At 53.3% G+C, this 10,792-nt stretch overlaps 1 protein-coding gene across 2 annotated transcripts; it reads right to left on the reverse strand.

The window, feature by feature from the left end:
- Positions 1-267: 267 nt before the first annotated feature.
- USHBP1 (USH1 protein network component harmonin binding protein 1) lies at positions 268-8,380 on the reverse strand. Of its 2 annotated transcripts, XM_027084605.1 has the most exons (12): positions 7,880-8,379; positions 7,637-7,785; positions 6,968-7,406; positions 4,632-4,757; positions 4,320-4,456; positions 4,008-4,148; positions 3,556-3,729; positions 2,685-2,934; positions 1,913-2,134; positions 1,122-1,228; positions 787-909; positions 268-532 (listed from the first exon to the last, which is right to left on the reverse strand). In XM_027084605.1, exons 1-12 carry the CDS (start codon positions 7,934-7,936, stop codon positions 343-345), a joined length of 2,115 nt encoding a protein of 704 aa, XP_026940406.1. In that variant the 5' UTR covers positions 7,937-8,379; the 3' UTR covers positions 268-342. The 2 variants fall into 2 exon arrangements, with proteins under 2 accessions (XP_026940406.1, XP_026940407.1); XM_027084606.1 differs by lacking the exon at positions 4,008-4,148 and having other exon boundaries at positions 7,880-8,380.
- Positions 8,381-10,792: the final 2,412 nt, after the last annotated feature.

Genomic DNA, 10,792 nt, shown 5'->3' on the forward strand with positions numbered 1-10,792 from the left:
AGACAGATAAGGGTTGGAATTTCAGCTCTGGCTATGTAACCTCACTGAACCCTGAATCCCCCCAGCCAGCCCTGGGGATCCTGTCCCCACAGCCCAAGCTGCTTCTGGCATGACCCTGCTGACATGTCTCTTCACATGCCACATGGTGTCAGGCCAAAGATACCAAGTTTATCTCAAATGCCTGGCCACTATCAAGCCCCAGACACCCAGGTATCAGCCCCCATCACACCAAACACGCCTCAACATGCAAAGTCATGCCACATGACATAACATCACCTAGAACAGTTTATGACATGACCTGCCATAACTATCTGGCACGTCCAGACACAACCAGAGCAGGGCTTATAGAAAGGTCCCTCCTGACCGGGGAGGCAGGCAGGGCGGTCTGGGCCTCCCCAGGGCCCTTGCGGTGGCTTCCAGCACTGCCAGCTCCTCTGCCTGTCGGGCTTCCATTAGTGCCAACTGCTGCTCCAGCTTCCGCCGTTGCTCTTCCTGCTTCCGGTGGGCACCACGGAAGGCCATGACCAGGGCACTGGAGGGAGTAGGAGGATGAGCCAGGAAACAGCCCCCCATTCCACCCAAGACGGGCTATGTACTCCCAGCCCCAGACGGGAGCTCTTTGAGATTGGGTCTTCCTGGGGTCCCAGAATCACTCAGCAGGGGCTGACACACATCAGGCACCAGAGGAGGTGTGGAATGGATTGAACCTGCCACCCACCTTACAGGGGGGAAGCTGAGGCCCAGGGAGAGCCAGGGATGCTTCTGAGGTCACATAGGGGGACCTACCTGTGAGCTTTGCATAAATCACTGTTCAGCTCAGTACTCTGAGCACGTCTGGCTCGCCCCTTCTGAGCCACCTCTTCCAGCTCTTCCCGCAAGGACTGCAGCTGCTCCCGCAGGCCCAGAGCCCTGGTACAGGGGTGGAGAGAGAGGGGCTCACAGCCATAGCCAATCTTGTCTTCCTTCCCTCCTCCCACCCACCTGCCCAAGATGTTTCCATGTGAACACAACTGTATGCAGGTGTATACCCAGCCCTGCACGGTATGCAACACCCCCACGGGCTCTCACATATTTCCCCTACCCAGGCCACATATCCCCCAGCACAGGACCCAGGCACACACCGGGTGAGTGATGCTGACAGTTCCTGGGCTAGCTCTTCTGGGTTCTGCACTTTGCTCACTTGGCCTCCATCAACAGCCCTGCTGCCACCAGGGACAGCCGGAGGGCCCTGTGGGACGCAGCAGGGAGGGTAGTGACACAGGCCTAGGCTGAGTGTGTGCTCAGCCCAAGTTGGACATCGAAGTTGCCCAGATTGTGGTGGCTACAGCCCCTGCTCTCACAGAGCCCCCACTCTGGTGAGATACCCCAATAAGGGTACAATACCCAATAACGGTACCCCAATAAGGTACAGGGGAATAAATAATATCTCATTTACAGGCAGTCCACGAGGACTTCCTGGAGGAGGTGATGTTTGAGCTCAGACCTGTAGGAGGTTGAGGACTTAATTAGAAAGTGACTGGTGTTCCTGGCAGGGGCACAGCACTTACAAAGCCTTGGAGGTAGGAGAGATGATTCAAAGGAGGGTTCCAGAAGCTGCTAAGGCTTTAAGCAGAGGACAGACATGATTAGACAGTAAGGGGCAAAAAGGAAAGCCTCAGGAAGGAAGCTGGAGGGGGAAAATGAATCAGCCTGGGGGTGGGAAGGAGGAGGCACAGGTGTGACTGGAAGACACTAAATCCCTTGGGGCTTATTGGGCTAAATACCGTCAAAGAAAGAAACATGCAGCTTAAACATTCAACTCCTTTTTTTGTGTGTAGAAATGGAAACAGGCTCAAAGGGGGCTATGATTAACCAGGACCACGTAGCCAGTAATATATTGCTATCCCTATCAGGTCCAGGCAGGGCCACTCACCTGGGACCACTCCTCTTCATCTCCACTGCTCCCTCCTCCACTGCTGTCTCCACCACTGCTGTTGGCCCCACCAGTCCAGAGCTTTGCGCGCTCCCAGCGCAGCTGCTCCAGCAGGAGCACGTGGGCTGGGCCCTGGGCTCGGAGGGCAGCCTCCCGCAGCTCCAGAGCCCGCTTCTCCCGCCGCACCAGCTGTAGCCGAAGCATCAGGTCTGCTAGGGTCTCCTAAGAGACCAAGGAGAGGGTAGAGGGTTTGCATCTCTAGGGTCAATTGTTGGGGAAAATGAGGCTCTAGGAGGCGCCCACTGAGAGCAGGTCAGGCAAGAACCCCAACACTCGCCATGATCTTGCAAGATGGGAAATATCATCCATGAAAACTACAGCTGTAGAAATGGCAGTTCAGAGAGAGCAAGTAGATTAGACAAGGTCAAGTAGCAGTTCAGTGGAAGTGTCTGAGTCTCTCCAAATTCAAAACCTCAGCTTTCATGCCAGGTTATAACCCCCAGGTTATGTCCCCTGCCCCTATCTCTTTTCCATAGGAGGGGCATTTTGGAAAGCCAGACTGGAAGTCTTGTGAGAAACTGAATTCCAGAGGACGAATTCCTAATCATCCCTCAAAACCCCAGCTCCAACTCTCCTCCCTCCAGGAAGCTTGTCCCCAGCCCAGCAAAACTCTCCCTTGCTACTTGGTGCCTGAATCACATCTCTCTCAGACTCAGCAAAGGGTTTGGTCCCACCAGGAAAGACTGACACAGTGGCCACAGCCCATGTGTACCCGTGTGGCCACCAGGTCCTCCTGGATCTGCATCTTCTCTAGCCGGGGCAGGGCTGGGCCAGGCTGTGTCCCCAGAATGGCCTGCACCATGGCTTCTGCACGGGGCACAGCGGACATGGGTGCCAAGGTGGGACCAGGCTCTGGGGGAATCTTCACCAGAGCACGGCGTTCCCGAAGACGCTGGACGTAGCCCTGGAGCTGTATAGCCACCTCCTGTGGTGTGGGCCTATCCACACTGCTGCCCTCGGGGCTACAGGAAACAGAAGAGGGGCCTATGTCAACATTGCTGGACATGGTTGTGCTAACTTCGTGCCAACCCTGGTGGGCTTCATCAGCTTCCATCTTACTGACCATCATGGGTCCTTCCTATGCCATCTATGCTGGGCATGGTCAAACCAACATGGTGGGTACCATAATGTAAACCCCAATGGGCAACATCAGCCATCAGTGATGAATGATGGATGAACACCATCATGCCGATGGGCACAGTCACTCACGTTATCATGGTGGATGCCATCACACCAACCCCATGGGGACCGTCACTCAACTTGCCAACCCTGTCAGGCAGCATCATGCCAACGCCAGTGGGTACCAACATCAAGCCAACCCCGTTAAGCTCCATCATGCCCTTTCTAATCAGTGGGCACCATCATCCATCTTCATGCCAACTCTGGTGGGTCCTATACCAACCCCAATGGCTGTCATCACTGTGCCAATGTTGTTGTGTAGCAACCAGCCAACTCCAGCAGGCCTTATGCCAACCATAGGAGCCATACCAACCCCCAACATGTGGCCAGTTCTGGGACCCCCATTTTCTCCAATCAGAGCCCCACTCATTGGCCCACCCAGTCCCCAGGGTTCCCAGGGGTACCTTGGACGTGGATCCTGCAGTATCCCTCCATCCATGGCAGCCTCCTCTTGCACCAGAAGCCTCTGAGCTTCCTTCTCAGCCGCCTCCAAGTCATCCATGAAGGCTTCTTCTCCTGCTCCTGAGTCTGCCTTCCGAAGAGTGAGCAAGGCCCCATATGCCTCCTCACAGTGTTCACTGTGGGACACCAGTTCTGAGCGCTCCAGGACACCCATCTTGCTGTGTAGGTGACATCCTCACTTGCTCCTGGACCCCTCACTACTCCTCCCACCCCCACCCCTGGGAGTTTGTAAACTCCTTCAGCGCTCTTGGACTAAAACTGCCTTAAGTTAACTTCCGTGGTGAGGGAAAGTACTTTCCTGCGAGGACTCTGTCTCTCTCTGGGGATTGGGGCTATCCTCTGAGGACACCCATTTCCCTCCCAGTCAGTGATATCATGGGCAGGGTGCACTGACCTATACTGCAAGGCTAGACGCAATGCAGTGGCCTCAGCCTCCCGCTGGCCCAGCCGCATGCTGAGGCCCTCACACCGGCCCTTGTACTCCTGGAGCACAGCTGACAGCAGACGGTTGAAGCATTTGAGCTTCTCAATGTTCCTGCCTCCAGAGGTGGGGAAGAGGCAAAGTGAGAGGCCTTGAAGGGCAGTTAGAACCCAGTTGATTTCCACCTTTCCCCACCCCACCCCAAATCCAGCTCCAGACTCCTGGCTTTATAACCCAGCTGGGAGGCACCAGTGCCCTTATGAGCTCAGCATTTGTGGCTCTTACCCCTGGAGATGCTCCATCTGGGCTTCCATGATGTGCATCTCGGGGGCAAGGAGCTGGGTGGGGAGAGACCCAAGCGTCTGGGTGCTGGAATCACTCTGGAGGCGCCGGAGCAGGGGGTGAGCCAGGGAGAAGGGATCCTGCCAGAAGGAGGTGACTTGATTCACCCAGATTGTCACTGAGAGCCCAGCATCACGGGTTTAGGTCTTTTCCAACCCCAGAAGTTATTGGCTCACATGACCAGGATTTGGGTCTCATGGCCCTGAATCCTAAGGATCTTAAGATCATGCATGATTTTCAGCTTCCCACACTCACCTGAGTGCCCCAGGTCTCCCCATCAGCCCCAGAGCTGCTGGAACCACTACCCGAGCCGCCTGCTTGGTCACAGGAGGGAGGTGGGAAGGCCTTCAGCCTCAGCAGGGAATCCTGCAGCTCCTGGACCTGTGGGGGAATGGGGGATGCCAGGCCTGGGTGCTCAAACCACCCACCATCCTTCCCTAAGACCTGTTCCTGGAGCAGTGGCAAGAGCCCCAGGTGGAAGGTAGGACCCCCAGACACTCATCCTGCCAAACCCCTCCCTGTATAACCTTGCACAAGTCACTCAGCCACTCAAGACTTCTCTTTCCTTAGACATACAGATGGCCGACAGGTACATGAAAAGATGCTCAACATCACTGATCCTTGGGGAAATGCAAATCAAAACCACAATGAGATACCACCTTACGTCAGTTAGAATGGCAAGCGTCAAAAAGACAAGAGATAACAAGTGCTGGCGAGGATGTGGAGAAAAGGGAACCCTCATGCTCCATCGGTGAGAATGTAAATAGGTGCAGCCGCTATGGAAAAAAAGCATGGCATTTCCTCAAAAGAGTAAAAATAGAAGGACCACATGATCCAGCAATTCCACTTCTGAGTATTTATCCAAAAGAAACCAAAACACTAACTCGAAAAGACATCTGTACCCTCATGTTCATTGCAGCATTATTTACAAGAGCCAAGACATGGAAGCAACCTAAGTGTCCGCTGATGGTTGAGATGGATAAGAAGATGTGGTATACACATTTATACGATGAAACATTATTCATCCGTAAAAAAAGAAACCTTGCCATGTGTGACAACATAGAAGGACCTTGAAGGCACTATGCTAAGTGAAATAAATCAGCCAGATAAAGACAAATACTGTATGACCTCACTTATATGTGGAGTCTAAAGTAAAACAAGGGAATTCCCTGGCAGTCCAGGGGTTAGGACTCAGGGCTTTTACTGTGGTCACCCGGGGTTCAGTCTCTGATCGGGGAACTGAGATCCCGCAAGACGTGCGGCCCGGCATCAATCCATCAATTGATCCAACCATCAATCAAAAATTTTAAAAATTGAACTCACAGATACAGAGAACAGGTTGGTGGTTGCCAGAGGCGGGGGTTAAAGAGCGGGTAAAGGGCTTCCCTGGTGGCGCAGTGGTTAAGAGTACGCCTGCCCCGATGCAGGGGACACGGGTTTGTGCACCAGTCCGGGAAGATCCCGCATGCCACGGAGCGGCTGGGCCCGTGAGCCATGGCCGCTGCGCCTGCGCGTCCGGAGCCTGTGCTCCGCGACGGGAGAGGCCACAACAGTGAGAAGCCCGCGTACCGCAAAAAAAAAAAAAGAGTGGGTAAATTTTTTTTAAAAAGACTCCTCTTTCCCAGCTGGTAAATGTGCTCCACTCTGTAGGGAAATGAGCCCCACTCCTCATGCTGGGCTCCCGCAGCCCCAAGTCTCACCTCCTGTGTCCCTCCTACCCTGACATCCCCTGGGCTCTGGACTTGGACACAGAACTGTCCCTTTAATGCCCCGTGTGGGTGGCTCATGGCATTTTGAGCTGATCAAGGCCCAAACAGCCCTGGTCTCCCTCCCACCAAACCTGCCCCTCCCGCAGGCTCCCTATGGCTCACTTCCAGTCTCCTAGGCTCCCAACCCAGGGCTCGTCCTCAACCCCTCTCCAGTTTTCACACCCCACCTGCCAGCTCCACTTTCAGCATCACCCAGAATCTGTCCACTTCTCACCACCTCCACAGCTTCCATCCCTTACATGTCTGGACCAGTGCCTCCTCCTGGATCTCCAAGATTCCAGCCTCTCCCTCCACTAGCTGTTCCTCCCACGGTGGTGAGAAGGCGCCTGTGAATGCCTGCATCTGGTCTCCACCCTTGCTTGCTCGGAACCCTCTGTGGCTCCCACCTCACTCAGAGCAAAAGCTCAAATCCTCCCTGCAGCCCGCAAGGCACTCCGGGATCTGCTCCCACCACCTCCGTACCCTTGTCTCCTCCTGCTCAGCCCCACACTGGCCTCCTCACTGTTCGTTGAGCACAGTAATCACACTCCAACCTCAGGGCCTTTGCATATGCTGTTCCCTTTGCCTAGAATGCTCTTCCCCAGCTCCTTGCATGGTTCCTCCCTTGCCCCCCTGTGGTCTTCATTCAAGTGTCGCCGCCTCCTCACTGGGCCTCTCTGATCACCTTAACTAAGGTTGCAAGGGACCTTTGTCTCTTTGGGGTTCAGCAGCCAAGCCTCCACAAAAGCTTTACAAATGAACAAATGATTGAATGTGTCCTACAACAGGCCTGCTGCCTCCCTCCCACCAGGGAGCCCTGGGAGGCAGGCCTGCCCCACTCACCTCTCTCTGCAGCATCTCCTTCTCAGCCTGGAAGGTCTTCAGGGAGTTCTGTGTGCGGATCAGCTCGTCCTCACGGCTGCTCAGGACCAAACGCAACCAGGCATTCCTTTCAGTCAATCGGGCTGCATCCCGCTGGCAGCTCCCAGCCTGCTCTTGCTCCAAGCAGGGCTTTGGTCCCCCCTCGCTTCTGTCCTTTGCCTCCAACGGCCCAGGACATCTTGGGGGCTGGTGGCGCCAGGCAGCAACAGCCGCTTCCAGAGAGCTCAGAGCTTGCTGGAGAGTCTGAAACACGTCAGGGGCTCTGGGTCCAGAGGGGACATTCTCCCTGTCCCGTGGGGCTGCCTCTGGGGCCTGGTGGGCTTCCTGGGCAGGCTCATAGGGCCCCTCGGGGGCTGGAGCAGGTCCCCTGCTAGAGTCCCCATCAACTTCTTTGTCAGTCCTGTGAAGAGGTGAGAGATGGAAAGATCTGGAAATGGGGTCATCTGGGGTAGCTAACACAAAGAGGCTTTGTAACAAGGCTGGGACTGCATCATGCAGGGCCTTGAAAGTCAGACTGAGGGCAATGGGAGCCATGGCGTGTGTGTGAGTAGGGGAGGGACATAAACAGATCTATGGGTGGGAAAGATGTGCCGGGCCTGCAGTGGGGGACACAGACCAAGTGGGCCTTACCTGCTCTCCAGGCCCTGCCCTTTGGCCTCCGCCTCAGGGCCCAGCGGCTCTGGCTTGCAGCTATCCTGAGATGGCACAGGGCCCGGCTCGGAGCTCCCACTGGCTGCCTCAGCCTCTTCTGAACTCTCTGCCACAGGGTCCAGCTCACCCTGCAAATGATCCCCAGAGCTGAGCTCTAAGCCAGGCAGGTCTGGGTCCTGGGGTCTCACAGAGTTGGGTGTGGCAGGGAGGGGGGACACTTACGGGCAGAGCGGCGTGCCTCCCTCGCCGGCTTCGGGGCCGTGTGGCCCTGGCACTCATTGTTATCCAGAAATCAGGGTCCCCTGAATCCTCCTCCTTCCTCACCCCCTAAAACCACCACCTGATCTCAGCTCAAAGCAAATGATAGCCTCAATTTCCTGTTCTGTGATATAGGCATTGATTTCACTTCTCCGAAAGGATCTTGAGTTATCAATGTTGATTTGAATGCCTCCCTTGACGGTCAGCTCACCACCTCTCAAATTTGCCCTCACCTCTTCTTTCTTTTCTGCCTCCTTTATTTTTCACTACCTCTTTGCTCCCCTCCCTCCCCTATATGGGCTTGGGATGAGGACTTCAACAGTCCTCTCTCCTCCCCAGGGCTCTCCTGAACCAGAGATTCCAATCCTGGGGGTTGGTCCCCTCAGCCCGCTCTAATTCCCTGTTCTTCTGGGGGCACCTTGGTCAGAAAACCAAGTCCCTGGACACTCTTGGGGTCACTCTGGCCACTGCCTACTCAGGCTTGGCCTGGCCAAGGCCAGCCTGGGAGGAGCCAGGAAACAGGAAGCCCACTCCCCGGCCATGTGACTTGTTATTGTGCAGTTTCCTCTTCAAGGACAGCAGCTTCCTCCAGCCCCAGCAGGAGGACATATGTCCAGCTCCCACTATGTCAGTCCCTCCTCGCCTCTGCTTCCAAGCCCATGGCTCCTCCATCTCTGACCCTTGGATTTTATTTCTCGAAAGCTAGAATGCTCCCCTGGGCTGAGGCTCTCCATCTGGCTCCCCTGTGAACTTCTTTCCTCTGCCTATACCTTCAGTGTCAGGGTCAGAGTTCTCATTCCACTTCAAGTCACAGACAGACCTGGGATTGGTACCCCTGAGCAAGTGATGATCCCCTCTGAGCCTCATTTCTATATCTTCCTACAGTGTCATGGGAGTTTGTTTTTTTCAAAACAAACAACTTTTTATTGAAGTATAGTTGATTTACAATGTTGTATTAGTTTAAGGTGTAAAGCAAAGTGATTTTATTCTTTTCATTCTTTTTTATTCTTTTTTAGGTTCTTTCCATTATAGGTTATTGCAGGATATTGAATATGGTTCCCTGTGCCATACATAGGTCCTTGTTTTTTTTTAATCTATTTTATATATAGTAGTATGTACCTATTAATCCCAAACTCCTAATTTATCCCTCCCTCCTCCCTTCCCCTTTGGTAACCATAAGTTTTTTTCTTTTCTTTTTTTGTCCCCCCTCCTTTGTTTTTTGGCCGTGCCACACAGCTTGTGGGATCTTAGTTCCCCGACCAGGGATAGAACCCAGGCCCTCACCTGGGCCTTCGGCAGTGAGGGTGCAGAGCCCTAACCACTGGACCGCCAGGGAATTCCCAGTAACCATAAGTTTGATTTTTATGTCTGTGAGTCTATTTCTGTTTTGTAAATAAGTTCATTTGTATCATTTTTTTTAGATTCTACATATAGGTGATATCATATGGTATTTGTCTTTGTCTACTCACTTCACTTAGTATGATAATCTCTAGGTCCATCTATGTTGCTGCAAATGGCATTATTTCATTCTTTTTTATGGCTCAGTAATATTCCATATTGTGTGTGTGTGTGTGTGTGTGTGTGTGTGTGTGTGTGTGTGTATACATATATTCCAGTGTTATAGAAATTTTAACAAGCGATTTGCACATGGCCAGGCACCATCAGGAACTGAATCATAAGGCACCCTCCTTGTTCCCTACTACCTCTGACCATCCCATCTCTGCTTCCTCTGCCAGCTACTGTTTCTTCTCCATAAATGCTGGATTCCTCAGAGCCCAGATGGTCCCTACATCCTGCTCATTTTTCCTGCATCCACCTCTAAAGGGCCTCCTCCTCATCTCCATCCACAGTCACAGCCCAAGCCTCTCCTCCCCAACCTGGATACCAGCCCAGCTCCCTCCCTGGGCTCCCCAGCCATCCCTCCACTCCCTTCCCCACCAAGGCCGCAGAGATCTCACTGTTCACCTACCTGGCTCATACACCCTCCATAGCTCCCCATTGCCCTTGGGAAACATTTCAAGCTCTTCAGCCTGGCATTCAAGGTCTTTAAAAAAATTATGCCTGAGGCTGGCACCAATGTGTACTCCACACTCTAGCCGCTATAACCTCCTCTGTGAACAGCTGAAGTTTCTCAGTTCTCTCACACCCTGGTGCCTTTGGCCATGCCTTAACCTCTGCCTGAAACACACCTTCCTTGCTTCTGCACTTCTGTGTAAACTGTGCAGAGCCTGGGATAGCCTGAATCTTCCTGCTCCCACTGACAGAAGCTATGAGGCTGAATCTTCCTGTTTCTGTGTCCCCAAAGGTAGTAGCGAGAGAAGTTGCAATTCTCTGACTTGGGGGTACCCGCGGCATTGAAATTCTCACTCTTAGCTTCTGCTCTGGCCATATTAACCTGTAAGAGGTTTCACCACTCCAAGGCTCTTCAAAGCCTCCAGACTTTTGCCCAGGTGGTTTCTTCTGCGTGGAATGACCTTCCTTGTTTTTCTAGCAAATTCTCCATCCTTCAAGGCTCATTTTCCACAGCCCCTCTGGGTTGTCACTGAACCAGAGCCTGGCTGATGTGGACAGGCTTAGCAGACTTTTAACAAATAAAGAAACTGAGGCTCAGTTTTTAAATGGTTATGGAGCTGAAGGGAGAACTGTGCATGAAGAAGGAAGGGTGGTTTGAAATAGTTCTGGCTTGGCATTTTTTATTTTTTGCAAATATCTGTGAAATAAGGAGCAGAATTAAATAATTGGGAGGGCCCTTGGGCTCTGGACCTCGCCCACCTCTGCCGCAAAAACCCCTCACCGAGGTTCAGTCAACTCTATTAATCACCAATCAGCCCCACCTCTTCTAAATCCCACCCAACTCAGTCCCGTTACATTTAATCA

The sequence above is a fragment of the Aethalodelphis obliquidens genome, unplaced genomic scaffold, assembly GCF_003676395.1.
Source record: "Aethalodelphis obliquidens isolate GAN/ISIS:26980383/991018 unplaced genomic scaffold, ASM367639v1 scaffold53, whole genome shotgun sequence".
NCBI classification, from domain to species: domain Eukaryota; kingdom Metazoa; phylum Chordata; class Mammalia; order Artiodactyla; family Delphinidae; genus Aethalodelphis; species Aethalodelphis obliquidens.

Excerpts from the sequence above, each read along its gene's own strand:
- USHBP1 (XM_027084605.1), bottom strand. The coding sequence starts at position 7,936 with ATGAGTGCCAGGGCCACACGGCCCCGAAGCCGGCGAGGGAGGCACGCC. Across the intron at positions 7,407-7,636 it reads GGGCAGGGCCTGGAGAGCAG|GACTGACAAAGAAGTTGATG; the intron begins GTAAGGCCCACT and ends ACCTCTTCACAG. Across the intron at positions 2,135-2,684 it reads AGGACCTGGTGGCCACACGG|GAGACCCTAGCAGACCTGAT; the intron begins GTACACATGGGC and ends TTGGTCTCTTAG.